Raw genomic sequence first — 19,769 nt, forward strand, 5'->3', positions numbered from 1 at the left:
CCATTTTGTTCAATGCATGAAGCTAAAGTTAACTGCGGTCTCCCCGTCGGGGAATCGAACCCCGGTCTCCCGCGTGACAGGTGGGGATACTGTCCACTATACTAACGAGGAACTCACATTCTGTATCAGCCAACCACTGACCCGCTGTATAAAAGTCATTGGCTGGCTTTGCATGATTGGCAACATGCATGGTCCAAAAAGTGTTATTTGTACAACTTGTGACTTTTACTGATAGGTAAATCTGATTGTCAAACAGAGTTACCTCACCCTAAATGTTTGCAGGAATTCCTTTCTGCCTGAGGGCTTCCTTTCTGCTTGAGGTACTTATTTACATTTAAATGTTTGCAGCAACTTCTTTATGCTTTAGGCACTTTTGTTCTATTATATGGAGGCCAAACCGGCCAGACCGGGAGTCTCTTATGCAGGAACACCGTCTTGCCCTGGCCAAGAGACTCGTTGATCTATTATCTGAAGAATCCCTTTTGTCTTCTGTGGACTCCTGAGGCCAAGGGGTTTTTGAGGAATTTATGGGTGTGTGTGTGTGTTCTTGCAAATAAATTCACTCCAGAGTTTCGACTCGGGGTGAGAGGAAACTGGTTTTCGACTGGTGTGGATTGATTCTTCTCACCCTTTGCAAAGTATCTCACACTTTGCAAAGTATGTGTTCCTTGTCTGTTTAAGGTTGTTTACAATGTACCAAATTATCAATCTAATCCCTCTGTGTGTGCTCTGAGTTTTCTTTGAGGTAATACAGGACAAATAAAAATTACCCAACGTTTTTGGTGCTGAAACCCGGGAGAGCAGATCCCTTCAGTGGGAGTTCGCCTTCGGAGAGCCACGTGGCACCACTTCCTCATCAAAGTCCGGGGGGCTGAGAATTGCCCCATCGGCCGGCTGTTTATCTCCGCAGACAAACTTCCATTAACAGGCTCTCGCGCACGGACTCAGGGCGAGTCTGCCACTCAGGGAGAGAGTGAGTACCTAAATTAAATTGCACCCTTTAATTTTTTAATAACCAGTTGACAGTGTGGTTTTACGCTGGTGGTGATTTTGCCATCCACGCACGAAAGACGTTTCGGGCCCCGGTTAAGGGCTGGACTGATAGCCGCCGGACCTTGTCCTGGACTCCCATGCATGGTCCAAAAAGTGTTATTTGTACAACTTGTGACGTTTACAATGGGTAAACCTTCTTTGAAGGTCCTCATGGTTGTCACCACAGAAATGCTGAGCAAATTAACAGGCAGAAAATGTAGCAATCGTGAAACCCAAAGGCTAGAAGTCCAGTACCGAAAAAAAAAAAAAGCCTGCTCATGTTACCGTCCTGTGCACCAAGAGTACTGGCGTTGCTAATGCGCTTGTGTGCATTGGTGGTCCAGTGGTAGGATTCTCGCCTGCCACGCGGGAGGCCCGGGTTCGATTCCCAGCCAATGCAATCTCTGTTGGATAGAATTCCAAGGCCTGTCCAATGCATCCATCAAAGTTAGTAGTCATCTATAATCCAAGTCTCTCATGTGACAGGCAGTGATTCGCTCACCAATACGAACAATGACCTCTTACTCTTCATGCGCCTATTCCTCAACGGGCCTTTTGAAACATCTATGCCAACAGATGGCATTGCATGATGTGCAACAATTGTCGTCAGACAGCATTTATTGGTTACCCTTGGAGCTGTGGCAATGAGTAAAGATGGTTTGAACATCCTAAAGGTTTCCACCACAGAAATGCTGAGAAAAACGACACATTAGGAAGAAACCCTGTGTTCCAATGGCTGTCCTAAATGACAGCTAAAAAACATATCAAATGATCAATCACTGCAGTTCAACGAATAAGTGTAAATGAAGACACGGTGGTGCAGTTGATGTGGAAAGCAAGCTAAAAAATGTTGATTTATGCATTCAGGTTCAACTTAAAAAACGACTTACAGTTAAATTGAGTTCCAACAAGATGCCGTATCAAAATCCAAAAAGCTTCCATTACAAACATGTAGAGACCTCAGTGACAATGAGAAAAACAAGTAGAAGTAACTATTCTGAAAAGAAAATGAAGGCTGCTCATTTTACTGTGCCATGCATGATACGTGCAGTCCATAAAGGTTAGCGTGTCCTGGTTGGTAGGCCAGATGCTGATGTGGAGAAGGATGAAGTAGATTTGGGAGTGGGCAGCAGTGGATCAGTTGATGAACCAGGCCTGGACTGTGGAGAACTCCACGGAAGCTCCAAACTGGATGTCGTAAGAGGTTCAGCCATATTCATCACCCTTTTCATCATCTTCATGAGTTCTGGCACATCTATGTACAGTAAATTAATAAAAAATGGTTACAAAAATTTTTACCAGAAGGGGCTTTTTCAAATAGACTGGACTTTTTTCACCGTAAGCGACTGAAGGTGGTGCATGAGTGTGCACTGCAAGGAATTCCTGTGTAGGGTCTTTCTTTCCAGGAGCCGTTGACTTCTGGACATGAAGAAATAGAAGGGAGAGCGGGAGGTCTGGAGGAAGTTGTCGAGAGCCGTGGGTGCAGGTGGGCTGCAACCAGCGGTTCCATCGGCATCATGAGTAGCATGCCAGCCTTATCCATACCCTCAAAGTCCAACTAGGAGGCTCCTTGGACAGGAGACCTGGAGCTGAAAGGGTGCTTGTCCCAGGATCCAAGGCACATACAACCAGGAGGAGGCCTAAAGGGAGACCCAGGATACGTTGAAGGGACTATGTCTCTCACCTGGCCAGGGAACGCCTTGGGATATCCCCGGAGGAGCTGGCCCAAATGGCTGGGGAGAGGGAAGTCTGGGACTCTCGATTTACACTCCTGCCCCTGCAACCCGACTCCAGATAAGCGGATGAAGATGATAAGCGGATGAGAATGGATGGATGCGGATGAGGATGATAAGCGGATGAGGATGGATGGATGGATGGATGGATGGATGGATGGATGGAGAGCCACACAATATGAGGAGGTGAAGATGCGCCTGAACGGGGACATCCATTTTGGCTATTATAAATTACACAGCATCCTACTGGTGTTATTTTTATTATCAGCACATATAAAATAAACATCACAACATTTTATGATTCTTTATAGTTTCAGTGTTTTCAGCAGCAGAGCTTGGTTATAGATAATGTATTTTAAATAATAAATAATGCAACACACTTTATTATGTTTGCCAAATGAATGATGAATTGTCTTTAGATTGGTTATGAGGAGGAAATGCAAAGTATGTGAGAATCTAGACTGGTTTATATATCTTTAAATATTTTATCTATTCAATATTTGAATTGTGTTCCTCACAGGAATGTGAAGATTCCACCCAAACAGATGAGCAGTTAGCAGAACTCATCACAGTGCAACAAGTGAGACAAATCTCTACATCTGTTCATCAACAGCAACAATGTCTTGTTCTTGTGTGTCATTCTTAGGAAGGTTATAAAGACTATAGTCAGAGAGGAGAACCTCAAACATGTTCACTGGTAAGAAACAATGCAACATGCTCCCCCTCCATGGCTCTTTTTTTAAAGAGTGGTTCATTTGTACTGTATACTTTTCAGGCAAACAATGAAGATTCAACCCAAAGACAAGAACAAAGAACAGAAACGGTCACAATGGTACAGGTTAGTCTTCAGGTTAATTATGGTTTTAACATAGATTTTTTTATTGGGTTGGGCATCGAGCATCGATTGGAACTGGATCCAACTGTTAGTTTTTCCCGGGCTCATTCAAAGTTTTTTATTTTGATTCCTAGTTTCGATTCCTAGAATGGCGACCGGAAGAGGAATCTGCGGCCGATCTCTGTGAAAAATAAACGTGATCTGCAAATTGTGATCACACCAGCCTTCAGTGTGCAGCACCGAGTCCCCCCCAAATTTAGTATTTGGCCAGTATTGTGTTGCATTAATGCAGGGTTTCCCCCAGCGCTTTATAAGCCTGGCGGCCTGCCGGGCTTTGCTTGGCCACCCGCCAGGCTAAGCGTCATGTCCCGCCTCCCTCCCCGACACACGAACGGCGCAACAAAACTAGAGCCCTCCATCAGCTGATACTGGTGAGTAACAGCAGCGGAACGTGTGCACTGTTCACTATCCCACAGGCTTTCATGAAGCCATAAATGCTCATCAGATAGTTGGGCCATGTATGTACATACATTGTCCATACTTTACCTCAATTGTATGTCAGCTACTGAATACATACTATTGTAAATGATTCAGTCAAAATTTGATGGTGGAGCTAATGATTTTAGGTTTCTGAGCTGGGTGGGAAATATTTCGGTCAAAACATTTTGCAGTGCATTTTCACAACATTTAAAATTTTCAAAGTCGTTCCGTAAGAGTAGTGGTATAGTGTTGAAACAGTCCTTAAAGCCCTGTCATAATGAATTTGGGTCGTGTAAAAAAAACACTAGGCTATATATATATATATGTTTATATATATATATATATATATATATATATATATATATATATATATATATATATATATATATATATATATATATATATACATATATGACCTCCGTGAAGAGAATACCTCTCCAACGTGCCAGGCGCCATCGAATGTGAGCATTTGCCCACTCAAGTCTGTTACGGCGACGAGCTGGAGTCAGGTCAAGACCCCGATGAGGATGACGAGCATGCAGTTGAGCTTCCCTGAGACGGTTTCTGACAGTTTGTGCAGAAATTGTTTATTTATGCAAACTAATTTTTTCAGCAGCTGTCTGAGTGGCTGGTCTCAGACAATCCTGGAGGTGAACCTGCTGGATGTGGAGGTCCTGGGCTGGTGTGGTTACACGTCATCTGCGGTTGTGAAGCCGGTTGGATGTACTGCCATATTCTCTGAAATGCCTTTAGAGACGGTATATGGTGGAAAAATGAACATTCAATGCACAAGCAACAGATCTGGTTGACATTCCTGTTGTTAGCATGCCAATTGCACGCTCCCTCAGTGCTTGTGGCATCTCTGGCATTTTGCTGTGAGACAAAACTGCACATTCCAGGGTGGCCTTTTATTGTGGGCAGTATAAGGTACACCTGTGCACTACTCATGAAGTCAGATCAGCATCTTGTATTACTATCACACATTTAGACTGATTTGTGAACAATGTTTGAGAGAAATGGTAATATTGTGTATCTGGAATGAATTTTAGATTTTAAGTCCATCTCATGAAAAATCGGAGCAGAAACAAAGGTATTGCATTTATATTTTTGTTGAGTGTAGGTTAAAATAAGTTTACAATGCAATTTTAACACTCCATGCTTTACTGTGGGGGATGTTTCCAGAACTATGCAGTCCAAATGTGCAGACCCAGAGGACTTCACCTGGAGGGGCAGTGGGTTTTTCTGGGGGGGGGCAGTAAACCGTGTTTTTATCAACCCCTTTGCATGTTTATAATCTGTCTGGTGGACGTTACATACATATACTTCCGGGTCAAATCGGCCGTTTGCGTCACCAACTTGTTCTACATAAATAACTGAAAAGCTAAGATTCTTCATTATTTAATTCCGATTATGTATGCCAATTAAAGATGCAATCAAAACTTGACAAAGTAACCAATTTTACTGAACCTCTTAGAAAAATACTTGCAACTCTCCGTTCTGAGCTGCGCCTGTGCACCACAGAGTCACCATCTCAAAACAATCCTTACGTCCAGTTAATGTTCTCCAATAACGTACTTAGTCCACAAGTCTTCTTCCAAATCCTGCCCTGCAGCTTGATACCTTAGTAAATTCTTCTTTTTGCACGTATTTCTCATAATGTTTACATCACAAATACTAGTTAGCATCAGGTTAGCATGCTACTCCTTGGCTGCGTGCTTCTTCTTCTTGGTAAACATTGACTTGGTGCGTTACCGCTACCAGTAAGAAGTGTAAACTAGGTCTTCTAAACAAGATTTAGAAAATCTAGACTGTTTTCTTTCTAAAAAGAGAACAGACAACCCTGAATTTAAGATGGTTCAAAAACAGTTTGAACTTTAATATGCGTTTTAAAACATTTGAATCAAAAGGACAGCAGACACCCCTGAGACTGTGCTGGAGGCACGGAGAGAGGAGGAACAGAAGCGCTTGTAGCTGCAACTTCTGGCTGCACTTGCCTTTTTGATGATGCATCATCCCTGCTTGTGCTAGCATTGTTTTTCTGTTTGCTAATCCAAGCTCTGATATCCATTTTAGCAAGCTACTGTACCAAAGCGTCTTCTTCTACTGCAGCTAAAACTGTCGATTAGTAACCTAGAGCGCCCTCTGTTGATCATCTTGAGCCAATACATTTGCATGAGGCGTTGTAATCTGTCCTGGGCGGGCCAGATTGGCAAATGGCCACGCCGGGCTTGCAAATGTGCCTTTGGAGTAAGTTCTGAGAAGTATGGGGAAAGGTTCAGTTCCTCTCTGTCCTGACGTGTGCAAAAAGGGGCTGGTTCCTGAAAAGGTTCTAGGAACTACAAAAGGTTCTTACAATCTGAATGAAAGATCTGTGGGGTTATTGTGCTTCCTGACCCTCTGACCACTTTATTTGGAGTCGTCGCTGTGGACTCTCCTTTTGACACTCCCTACCTGCAGATGAAGTCCACACAAGCATGTTGCTGTCTGCTGCCCTAGGGATTCTCACCCTCCAGCATACAGCCACTGGGGGGCAGAGATGAGGTTCCACATGGAGAGATCAGATGCACTTTAAGACAGTTTACATGCTGTGTGGTCATTCTTTATGTTGTACTGTGATAGTTTGTCTGTGGGTGATTTTTTTATGTTGTCTTTTGTGATTGTTTCCTTATGTGGGATTGCTTTGATTTAGTTAAACACTAACACCTGTTTTGTGTTTGCTTTGAGTTTGATGCAAGTCAGGTACTGAAGAATACACAGAGGTGTGGAGTCTGTAGGGTGAGACACACTTTAGCAGAAAGACGGGCAGCGTGGGGGCTGAATGGGACTCTTTATCCTTTTGCTTCTAAGTGTTGTATATACATGGGTCAACAGTAGGAGGTAGCCTGCAGATGTGTGTGCATGTGTGTGCGTGTGTGTGTGTGTGTGTGTGTGGGGGGGGGGGGGGGGGTTAAAGATGGAAAACGGGCGTCCCTCCAATAGTCCCTCCCTAGGCCTGCCCTCCACACTGAGAGTACCCGATCCCAGACCTGGAAAACTCATTCAGTCTGGTTTGAATGGAGCGTCTCTGACGGAGCACCGAGGACTAACTTCTCCTTCAACAGAAACCATGAGAGTTCTGCAGCTGGTACTGATCAGCTCCCTGCTGACCCTGATCAGCCTCCCTGGTCCTGGTCATGGAGGTAGGTGCTGCGCGCGCACGCACACACACACACACACACACACACACACACGCGCGCGCGCGCACACACACACACAAAACTAATGTTAGCTTGAATCAGCTAACTGTAGCTTTAATTAGAAACAGATCCAGCCTTTTTCCTTTTACTTCTGTCATTCTTTTAAGATTTTTCTTTTCCTGGATGACACTTAATCCATCTAAGGAACAATGCCACAGTCTGACCCTGGTCTTAGGTCTGAGACAACGGCTGCTGGTTTCCGATCCAACTCCTGCTTTTCTTTTCTGGCCCTTTGGTCTTCTGAATTTTGTGAGTGTATCTTTTCTGGAGAATGTTTGCTGTAAAAGCCTGTTGCCAAAAGGCAGGAGGACTCCTGCAACTCAGAGGTCCCTCTGTTGACTGTAATGAATGGTTCTATGAAAGGCGAGCGTGCAGTGGCAGGCAGGGCGGCTCCTCATTCATCCCAGAGATGAGATGAAAGTAAGAGAGGAGGTTTGGGGCTAGTAAATGTGTCAGAGAGGCAGTGTGAAGCTGTTGGATTGCCCAGGCCTAAACAATGGTGCCATAGAGGAGCTGCAGGGCTGCAGGTAAAACCTCCTAGTGTGAAATGATGCAACTCCTCCATTCTGCTACATTTAAGCACAGTTAGCTGGAAAACAAACTGTGGCCCTACAGATTTCTGCATCTGAAAAGTTGGCCCCTTTCCCACCCCCCATTGATCTAAAAGTGTACTTGCAAATTCGATTGAAGCCTCTGCAAAGTTCTCAAGGAGAGGCAGATCAGGTTAGTTTCTGAGTCAGCGCTCAGCTGACCCACCAAACTGCAAAATAAAACTATGGAAACGCTACGTAGACGCCATACTGGAAATCATACCAAAAGGACAAACAGAAACACTAACACACTTGAATAACATTGATGACACAGGCAGCATAAAGTTCACTTATGAGTCAGAAACAGAAGGCAGCATAGCATTTATGGATATGAAAATCACCAGGCAGACCGACGGGACCCTAAACATAAACACATACAGGAAACCAACACACAGACCAATATTTATTATGGACATCAGAACACCCCACCATACACAAAATGTCAGTAATCAGAACATTATATCACCGAACAAACATAATAACAGAAAGAAAGAGACCGTAAACAAGAGGACAAACACATACAACATGCTTTAAAGACCTGCGGATACCCGACATGGGCAATAAACAAAGGAAAACAACAAACAACAACAGCAAGAAAAGAACAACTTAAGCAAAGAACCAGAAACCCAGAAAGACAAGAACCAGAACCAGTGATAACCTTACCATTCTTTAAAGGCATAACAGAAAAAATAAGAGCAACAATGAAAAAACACAACATAAACACACCAACAAAACCATACACAACAGTTAGAAACAGACTAGTACACCCAAAAGACAAAATATCAGCTGGACTTAAATGTGGAGTCATTTACGAAATCCCATGCAAACTCTGCAATAAAACATACATAGGAGAAACCGGACGCCAACTCAACACACGAACAATAGAACAGAAAGGAGTGCGAGAGAGAAACAAGCCGAAGACACACAAGAGCAGCAAAACAGGAAGCAGAAAGTACAATGAAGAAGTCAGCCGTAACAGATCACTGCACAAGAGAAAACCATGTAATGGACTGGGACAACACAAGGATCATAAACACCGAACAACAAAAATACAAAAGATGGATAAAAGAAGCATAAGGAGACGTGGATGTGGGACCATGAACAGAGACGATGGACAACGTCCTCTGCTGCCCGCGGATAAACAAAGGCAGTAACACCACCATCAGCGTCAGCCTGATGATGTTTGCAGCCGCAAACGAAACGCTGCAGGTAAATAAACCTTTTCTGTGTTTTAAAAAGAACTGAAAGATGGAAGCGTCTTGCAACTTTGACAACACTTCTAGTTGTCACCATCCTCTCTTGGGCAGCCCTGGGGGTGCAGCTGGCACAAGTCAGCAATAGTCAAGTTGTGCAAGAAAGTTGTGCCATTATTATCATCACCACAGTTTTGATGATGGTGTTCTGAAGATCACGGAGACGCCTCCACATGCACCTTATTCGTCCAAAAGCTTGTTCAACAACCACCCTACCATGACTGATCTTGTTCTGAAGTTGTTCCTCACAAGTCAGGGGTCCGTTGTCGCGTCGAGGGGTTACAACAAATGGAAAATCTTGCCCAATGTATGCACTGTCTTCAAGTAAGCTGTAACTAGCCATTTTCTCCTGCCATGATTCAAAGAAGGGAGAAGGCCTCAACATCCTTGCATCATGCTCCCTTCCAAGTGGTCCAGCACAAATGTCCAAGAATCTTCCTCTGTCATCTATAATCCCCTGGAGAAGGACAGAGAAGAAAGACTTTCTGATCATGTAGTCTACACCTCGCACTGGTAGCGACTGCACCCTTATATGACACCCATCGATGGCACCAATGACACCAGGGATGCCACAGAGTCGCTGAAAAGCAAGAGCAGATGTTGCTTTCTCACAGGCATTTGGTCAGGACACAAAGTTTGAGCCAAGTGTGCAAAGTATTTTAAGCACATCAACAATGATTTGGTGTGTCGCAGAGTGGGACACATCAAATGTGTCAGACATCTCTCTAAAGCTGTTTTGATTCGCCATGTACTGCAGAAACATCAGCACCTTCTTTGTCACAGGAACTGGTGGCAGGCCTTGATGGTGTTTCCTGCCTACTCCATTCTCCTGCAGCTTCATTGTCAGGTATTCAAACTGTGGTCTGGTGACCCTAAAATGGCAAGCAAAGGTGTTCTCATCCATGTGCAGCAACACCTCCCACTCTGTTCCAGTCTTCAGGAGAAGCCTCTTCGTTCTCTGCAGTAGGAGATGACAGTACGTCCTAACAAAAAGAAGAAACCAGTTTTTATTGTGCCTTTCAAGATAAAAATCACAAAGCACTTCACAGTAAGAAGAGAAAATAATAGTTTTAACTTAAATTCAATCATCACTAAATCATTATCTTATTACTCCTAAATAAACACATGAATAAATAAACACTTAATTACAAATCCGACAACATATTTGTCTTTTTTGTTTGCGTCTCACATTACAACAATATGATTTCTATCCCTTTAAAAAAAAGATTGGAGAATGGCACAACACGCAATTAAGGTTGAAAATCCTGATGAAAGACTCAACCAACAGCAATATGCTGAAAGAGGAACACCTACCTTCTTCGTCTTTGTCTCTCTTCGAATATTCTTTGAAGATGAGCTTTATGTGTGTTTATGAGTTGTCTGTGTCGTTGAGAGCTAACAAAACAGCAGTTTTCGAGGGCGCCACCATATTGGAATCCCGACTTCTCTGTCTCCGGCAACCAGAACATCGTTAACTCGGGTGTGAGGTCATTCCTAGTTCCGAGTTCCGAAGAAAATCGAACGCACCCTTAGTCCAATGTGTGGACCAGCAAAATCTCCCCACTGATGTCCACACAGTAAAGGTTAAAGTTAAAATGTGTCCACCTAAAACTATAAGGAGCAGGGCGCGCGCACACACACGCACACACACACATACATTCTGCTGATATATTGCCTACTACTAGCTTCTGCTAACCAGCCAGAGGGCTTTGAGTGAGTTTCTTATCATGACTTTACGCTTTCACACAGCGCCTCAGCAAACCTAATGGTTCTTGGAGTTCTTCCTTTAGAGGACTTGTGTGCAGCTTTGCTTTGATAATTAAGGAGGCATGTTATGCAGCCATTCTTGGTCTGGTTCTGAGGGTCCCGAAACATCCAGCCCAAGAGCAGACGTTGTCCAAACAATACTCTGTCACCTTTTCCCTGTCAAAACAAATGGCTTTCTACTGGTTGAAGCCTTCCAGGTTTCCCTACAGTTACTCACATAAGCAGTCATGTGTCAAAATAGGATTTCAATGTGAGCATCACCAAATAAAAACCCATCTTTGTGTGACAGATCCTCTAAATATTAGAGAAAAGCATTTTACTGAGTCAAGGTTTTTCATTTAGCCATAATGTAGTATTGTGGGGGAGTCAAGGACGACACAAGGTAGCTTTCGTTCACATCTTTAATCATTCCAGCACTGAGCTCTTGGACACCGTCGCACAGGGCTGTTGATGTCACTGAGATAACTCCTGAAAGGTGGAACGCTGGACAAGATTTCTGTGAGGAAGACTGCATGGCATGTCGCACCAGCAGGACACGTTGCATCATGAGCGCACCTCCCAAAAACAAATGTAACAAAGCAGACCGCTAACCAAAGCAAAGCTGAAAAGATGAAATAAACACCACTGTTAACACATTTTTTTAGTGTCAGCTCATTTCATCTTCCTCAAAGAGGAAGAATCGTTTTTCAAACTGCGTTGGCCTGTCTCCGGCTGCGAGTCTTGTTTTCTTTCTTTCTTTTTCCCGCCTGCAGCTAAACAGTTGCAAGCTCATCCTCCTTTATAAATAAAAACTCACAAAACTACAGAGAAGTAACTACTTGTCACAGATCGCTCCAATATCTAAAGTTTTGCTGTGAATTCTGTCTCCTCTCTGTGACATCTCATCACACCTAATTTCAAGGAGTGGAGCTTCCTCTGGCCCTCTGCAACAAAATGCTGCTGCACCACCCGTATGAGTAGAGATTTAGTTCTGCTCACAGAACCAGTGATTCCCATAGGGAAGCGTGGGGCTGGATGGTCAGACTACAGATTTCCACCAACAGCAAAGGGGTGATTAAACAAAGTTGTCCTATTCATAATTATTACAATAAATGATAATAAATAAAAATGTACAATAGTTTGTTTAAAATAATTCTAATTATTACAATTTTATCTTGAAGTTTTTTGTAAATAATCAAAATGATGACTATCTTATTTTGAAATGTTGATTGAGACCAGAGGTGAAGTAACAAATCAGGGGCGAATAAGAAGAAAGGGACGATCTTGTTTACAAACCTAAACGCCCCTTTGTGCAACTGGCTGGATGATATTAAAAACCGTTGCCAAGAGTCAGCGATGATGAAGATGGTGAAGATGGTGATGATGGTGATTATGATAATGATAATGATGAAGAGGATGGTGGTGATGATGATGATGATGGTGAAGTGATGATGACGACGATGATGATCACGATGATGAAGAAGATGGTGAAGATGTCGATGATGAAGATGATGGTGATATTGATGATGATGATGATGATGATGATGATGATGATGAAGAAGATGGTGAAGATGTTGATGGTGATGATGAAGATGGTGATGATGGTGACGATGATGATGAAGAAGATGATGATGATGGTCATGATGATGAAGAAGATGGTGTAGAGGGGTAATTATTGTATGTATTTGGGTGCTTTTAATGCTTAATATAATACTCTACACTTTGACCAATGTGATGTGAATTTCCATATAAATATGGAAATCCAGTCTGATTGGTCTTTAATGTTTAACCAGAATATTTAGAATTCTTTGTTTATTCAGAGATTGTAGAACACTTCGCATTAATTCAAAAAGAGAGTCAAGCTTATAAAAAGTAAGAATTTATTTTCCAAACAATTAAAAACATGACAAGTTAACTAATATTGTGATGGATGGATCTAGGTGGATGGGATGTGATGTATGTGTGGTGACTATGTGTGAATGTGAGGTTATCAGAACTTTCGTATGTAGAAGAACTGAGTTCTGGGTGTAAAAAGGAGAATTTGGTTTGCATTAAGCTATGAAGTTGGTTCTTATCAACAAGGCATCAGACGCAATCTGTGTGACCTCACCCTTTCTTTGGAGACCCTCTTCGTGGATCCGAAGGTCAGGGAGGTCAGATGACCTCTGGGCACCGAGGCTTGTAGAATAACCGCAGCACTGACTGTCCAGTCCAGAGATGTTTCCGTGTCACAACAGATAGATGGAAATGTTTGAGTCTATAAGGACTCTTAGGGAGTCGGAACGGTATCAGCTTTGTTCTGCAGGAACCGTATGCTGTGTCAGCGGTAGGCAGCTTTTAGCAGGGTTTTGACAGCTTGTCAAAAATACTCTGGGTTAAAGAGGTTTTGCTCCGGACGGCCGTTCCGTAGCTTTCTCTAGAACTCGAACTGACTCACCGTCTTGTGAGCTCTGTTTTAATATTCTCATATTATGAATTCTTGTGCAGTCGGAACGTGCCATGCTATGGGATATTACCAAGAACCTCAGAACATCACGCCTTCTTTGAGATACCGGATGCTCTGATTAGGGGTAAAGAAATATCTATGTGTCATGAGTTTAACTTAACTTTAATTTATCTCGCTAATTGGGCCTTGTGTCTGAGTGTAGGTGATGATTGCCTTGCCATATCAAACATTACTGATTATGATATATATAAATGATTCAATGTCATAATTCATTTCATTTCAAACTTTCAGTAGTTCAAGCACAGATTAATAAAACATTATTGATCATTTCATATAACATTTGTTCTTTCCATTTCATGATTGATTAACACATACGAGCTGAAAGTAGTCACTTTATTCAGAGGCATGAGGAATCCTGTAAAAGTGATATGGCAAGCTTAGGCCTTGAAACAGGAACTGTTTATTGACAATACGTTATCATGTGTTCAGAGCTGCAGAGAGGCTGGGACTCCAGCTGATGGAATGGCAGGATCTGGCAGACTAAAGGCCACAAATGTAGACTCCTGTCTCCATATGACCAGATACTGAAGGTCAAACTGTACATGAAAAACTGACCATTTCTGGACAATACAATGGCGAAGATGTTGATGGTGATAATGATGATGATGATGATGATAATGATGATGATGATGGTGATGATGAAGAAGATGGCGAAGATGTTGATGGTGATGATGATGATGTAATGATGATAAGAATGATGATGATGGTGATGATGAAGATGTGATGATGATGATAATGATGATGATGAAGAGGATGGTGGTAATGATGATGATGGTGGTGAAGTGATGATGACGATGATGAGGATGATGATCACGATGATGAAGAAGATGGTGAAGATGTTGATGATGACGATGATGGTGATATTAATGATGTTATGATGATGATGATGATGATGATGATGATGATGATGATGATGATGATGATGATGCAGACAAGGAGACACATGAGGAACCCAAGGAGACATATAAGGGGGAACCTAGAGAGGGCAGGAGAACACAAGGAGACACATGATGGGCATGCAGGACATGACAGAACATAACAGTGATGACGATAATGATGATGATGATGATGATGATGCAGACAAGGAGACACATGAGGAACCCAAGGAGACATATAAGGGGGAACCTAGAGAGGGCAGGAGAACACAAGGAGACACATGATGGGCATGCAGGACATGACAGAACATAACAGTGATGACGATAATGATGATGATGATGATGATGATGTTAATGATGATGAAGATGATGATGATGATGATGAAGATGGTGAAGATGTTGATGGTAGTGATGATGATGGTGATGATGATGATGATGATGATGGTGATGGTGATGATGAAAATTATAATGATAATGGTGATGATGATAATGGTGATGGTAATGATGGTGATAATGATGGTGATGGTGATGATGGTGATGATGATGATGATGATGATGATGATAATGATGATGAAGATGTGAAGATGTTGATGGTAGTGATGGTGATGTGACGATGATGGTGATGATGATGATGATGATGATGATGATGATGATGATGATGATGAAAATTATAATGATAATGGTGATGGTGATTATGATAATGGTGATGGTAATGATGGTGATAATGATGATGATGATAGTGATAATGATAATGATAATGGTGATGATGGTGATGATGATGATGATGATGATGATGATGATGATGATGATGATGATGAAGAAGATGGTGAAGATGTTGATGGTAGTGATGATGATGATGATGATGGTGATGATGAAAATTATAATGATTATGGTGATGGTGATTATGATAATGGTGATGGTAATGATGGTGATAATGATGATGACAATGGTGATAATGAAAATAATGATGATAATGGTGATGGTGATGATGATGATGATGATGATGGTGATGATGATTATGATGATGGTGATTATGATGATGGTAATGATGATAATGATGACGGTGATGGTGATGATGATAATGATGATGGTAATGGTAATGGTAATGATGGTGATGATGGTGATGATGATAATGATGATGGTGATGATGGTGTTCTTGATGATGATAATGATAATGATTATGGTGATGGTGACGATGATAATGACGACGGTGATGGTGTTGATAATGATAATGATGATGGTGATGGTGATGATAATAATGATGATGAAAATGATAATGGCGATGATGATAATGGTGATCGTGATGATGGTGATAATGATGATGACGATGGTGGTAATTATAATGATGATGATAATGGTGATGGTGATGATGATGATGAAGAAGATGGTGAAGATGTTGATGGTAGTGATGATGGTGGTGATGATGATGGTGATGATGAAAATTATAATGATAATGGTGATGGTGATTATGATAATGGTGATGGTAATGATGGTGATAATGATGATGACGATGGTGATAATGAAAATAATGATGATAATGGTGATGGTGATGATGGTGATAATGATGATGATAATGATGATAATGATGACGGTGATGGTGATGGTGATAATGATGGTGGTGATTATGATGATGGTAATGGTGATGGTAATGATGGTGATGATGGTGATGATGATAATGATGATGGTGATTATGATGATGGTAATGGTGATGGTAATGATGGTGATGATGGTGATGATGATAATGATGATGGTGATGATGGTGTTCTTGATGATGATAATGATAATGATTATGGTGATGGTGACGATGATAATGATGATGGTGATGGTGCTGATAATGATGATAGTGATAGTGATGATGATGATAATGATGATGGTAATGGTGATGATGAAAATGATAATGGCGAAGATGATAATGGTGATCGTGATGATGGTGATAATGATAATGATGATGGTGATGATGATAATGATGATGGTGATGGTGATAATGATGATGGTGATAATGATAATGATGATGGTGATGTGACCATGATATTGATAATGATGATGGTGATGATAATGGTGATGATGAAAATGGTAATGGTGATGATGATAATGGTTATGGTGATAATGATGATGATGGTGATAATGATGATGGTGATAATGGTGATGGTGTTAATGATGATGATGGTGATAATGATGATGGTGATGTGATAATGATATTGATAATGATGATGGTGATGATAATGGTGATGAGATGAAAATGATAATGGTGATGATGATAATGATGATGGTGATGTGATAATGATACTGAAAATGATGATGGTTATGGTGATGATGATAATGGTGATGATGATGATGATGATGATGATGATGATGATAATTATAAAATCAATACACAGTATAGTGAAATAGTAACTTTTTCTTCATTCCTTTTACATCAAACATTTCTCAAGAGTGATTGGAGTATTCTTTAACAGCATTTATTAGAAGCATAATTATGACAAACAGCAGAATTATAGTAAATTATTATTTTTTGCAGATCAACATAATTATTGTATAAGACTAAATAGTAAGGGATAATGTATGCCCCCTGTGTGCACAACAAACTGTCTTCTGTCAAGCAATTTTGATATGGAATGAACTAGCAGGATATTTGTTGTTTGAAAATAACAAAAACAATTTCAGAAAAAGCTTAAAATGTTTTCATTTACCCAAAGATAGACTTTGTACTTTAGATAAGTATTGATGTATGCATGTATTTGTACATGTGTATATATCTATACATGTTTATTTGTGGGTATGAACATCTATCACAGAGAGGTGAGCTGTTTCATTTATTTTTTATTTTGGGACATTTAATTGGGGTTAGGGTTAGATATTAGGGATCATCTATCTGATGATGAAGGCAGACCATCCTACTGCAGGCTCGGAGAGAGGTCTTCTGTCACTGGATAGGAGGACGAAACCCAGCATGTGTTGTGTTTGATGAGCCTCTGCTCCAGAATCAAACTTCACAACCTACAATTGTGTCTGAGTTAAATACCTGTATGAGTTCCTGGATGACAAGGCAGTAGGATACATACTTGGGTACCAGCTGGGTCATGGTGCCTTGTCCTTGAAAAGTTTACCCGAGTGTGTCACAACCCTGGGAAAAAACCAAACAGGCTGTTATTTTTAACCCAACTGAATTGTGTGTTTATTTTTGATAAGAGCTGTTTGAGAGTTCAGTGCCCAGAACCAAAACTCAGGAGAAAATTCTCATCATCATTGAAGTGCCAAGCCTTCAATAAGCAGGAATTATCCATGACCAGATGCCTAGATACAAGCAGCCTCTGTGGGCTTTGCTTCTCTCTCTCTGTTTGGAGAGGAATGTAACTTTCATCTGGGGGTGTATTCTTTTATCCACACAATATAAATAAAAGGAGAAAGGGAAAAACAAAATGTCTTCCCACACTAAAGAGCTTTTGTTGTAATAATCACGGTTGTCCCCCTCGAGATCACCATTTAGAAGTTTCCTCCTTGATTGGTATCAACCCAAAACAACATGCTATATTTTATAATTATTAGTGAAATATTTCATTGGTGTATTTGTTTCTTACCAGGGTTTGCTCTGTTTACCAATCCCAGCCACCGGATCAGACTCATTTGGGCTTTGAAGAGCAGTGAATGATGAGCACATTTGGACTGAGTCAGCTAAGACGTGTTGGGAAAAGCTTAAGGTTACCATTCCAACATCTGGAGCTGGCTTCGTCACTTCGGATCAGACCAAACCTAAAACCTTTATATGCCCCGCTTCTCCTGCCTAATATAGACAAAACAGCTGCCATGAAAACACTGCAAGTTTGCTAAGTTAGAAGATTTCAGTTAAACCACACAAAAGGACCTGATTATGTTCAGTCAACAAAATCCAACCTCTAGGATCTTTGGTTCACCCAGAGCTCCACAGCCGTGCTTTAGGTTTCCCATCCGGCTTTGGAACTGTTCAGGTCCCCGGAGACCACAGCTGCTATTTTTACTGCAGCTGCACATGACACAAAGAGCTCACGGGATGTGATTCACAAGCACAAGCCAGTGGGCTAATCACAAGATATCAGACTCACAGCCATGTAATATGTGAGCTTTATTATCAAATCACCAGACTGATGATGTTTTCCAGGAAACTCGTGTTGTCCTCTCTGTATATCTGCCAGCACGGCAGCAGGGACATTCCTCACAGCTCGATGATGTTGGATGCAGATCAGTGACAGCTCCTGTCCCACTAAAGATGTTCATCAACACTGCTGAAGGGTGACCACAAACCTGGACTAAGTTGGTCAGACAGTGTCATTATACACCGACTTCAGACAAAATCTAAGGGGCTGGTGCAGCACCGGAGCCAACATCTGATCCATAGTAGTAGCAGCAGATAAATATAGCCATGGAACCAACAAAGCTGCCTCTCATGAAGGCAAGAGCGAAGAAGGAAAGTCGATTCCAGGGAGGGGTTTCTCTCTCTCTCTCTCTCTGTGTGTGTGTGTGTGTGTGTGTGTGTGTGTGTGTGTGTGTGTGTGTGTGTGTGTGTTCTTTATGCACTGTGGTCCACACAGACTTCAGTGTTCAGCAGCCAGAGCAAATGTCGTCATCCTGCTCATTATAAAGGCTTAAAATAACCAGAGGAAATAATCCATCCCACGAAGTTTGGTTTGACTCACTGTTGGGCCGTCTGCAGCTAACGGCTGCACAGCTTAAACACACAACACTGGCTGGCTCAGTCACCACCGAGCCCCTGTGCAGAGCTGAAGGTTTCACCGGGTTGCCGCAATCTTCAACCTACAGAGACAATAGAGGGAGCAAATGATAAGTCCGTTATAGGTACAGCACTGCAACTTTCCACCAAACACACATTTACTTACTTCTGTGCCATGATCAGACCTCGTATCCCCTCTATCTAGACAAGACATGTACCTGTCTTAGGTGTATGACAACCATCGTGTTTTGAGACGAGCTTGGACGTGCATCACAGCTTCAGAAATGTCTTTAGGACTTGGACAGTAGGAGTATCAGTTTATAAACATTATGGATTAATTCAAGTAAAACAAAATCACGAATATCAGAAGGTACAGCTCCTTACAAGGGACTTTGCTTCAGTTTGACCAAAATGTCTGTAGTCTGGTAAAAGTTTCATCTGTTTTCTTTCTCCATCGGTTTTTCAGAAGATGAATAAAGTGGCATGGTGGCTCTGCTGCCTTACAGCAAGAAGGTCAGAAGAAATAAAACCCCTTTTGATCAAAGTTTCTAGTCACTTTGGCCTCAGGACCAGTGCATGATCTAACACTAATGAAACATTTATGGTCTGTTTGGTCGGAGGTTGGGATGTCCAGATCCGATCACGTGATCGGAAATCGGTCCTGATCACGGGGGTTTCAGACTTGATCGGGATCGGGCGTTACTCCCCGATCCGGACTCGGATAGAGGGTTGAAATTACAGGAGATCTGAGGAGAACCTGGTCCTCCTAAAAGGATGA

General features: G+C 41.8%; 1 protein-coding gene and 2 non-coding genes across 3 annotated transcripts in view; 2 read left to right on the top strand and 1 right to left on the bottom strand.

The window, feature by feature from the left end:
• Nucleotides 1-39: 39 nt before the first annotated feature.
• Nucleotides 40-111, bottom strand: trnad-guc (transfer RNA aspartic acid (anticodon GUC)). The gene has a single exon. It is a non-coding gene; the product is annotated as a tRNA-Asp (tRNA).
• A 1,250-nt stretch (nucleotides 112-1,361) lies between these two features.
• On the top strand, nucleotides 1,362-1,432 carry trnag-gcc (transfer RNA glycine (anticodon GCC)). The gene has a single exon. It is a non-coding gene; the product is annotated as a tRNA-Gly (tRNA).
• A 5,637-nt stretch (nucleotides 1,433-7,069) lies between these two features.
• Nucleotides 7,070-19,769, top strand: part of cspg4 (chondroitin sulfate proteoglycan 4) — a 116,848-nt gene continuing 104,148 nt past the window's right edge. The window contains exon 1 of the mRNA XM_015974450.3: nucleotides 7,070-7,259. Within this exon, the coding sequence (XP_015829936.2) occupies nucleotides 7,187-7,259 (73 nt within the window). The 5' untranslated portion in view covers nucleotides 7,070-7,186. The remainder of the gene's footprint in view (nucleotides 7,260-19,769) is intronic.

This window comes from Nothobranchius furzeri, chromosome 14 (genome assembly GCF_043380555.1).
Source record: "Nothobranchius furzeri strain GRZ-AD chromosome 14, NfurGRZ-RIMD1, whole genome shotgun sequence".
Lineage (NCBI taxonomy): Eukaryota > Metazoa > Chordata > Actinopteri > Cyprinodontiformes > Nothobranchiidae > Nothobranchius > Nothobranchius furzeri.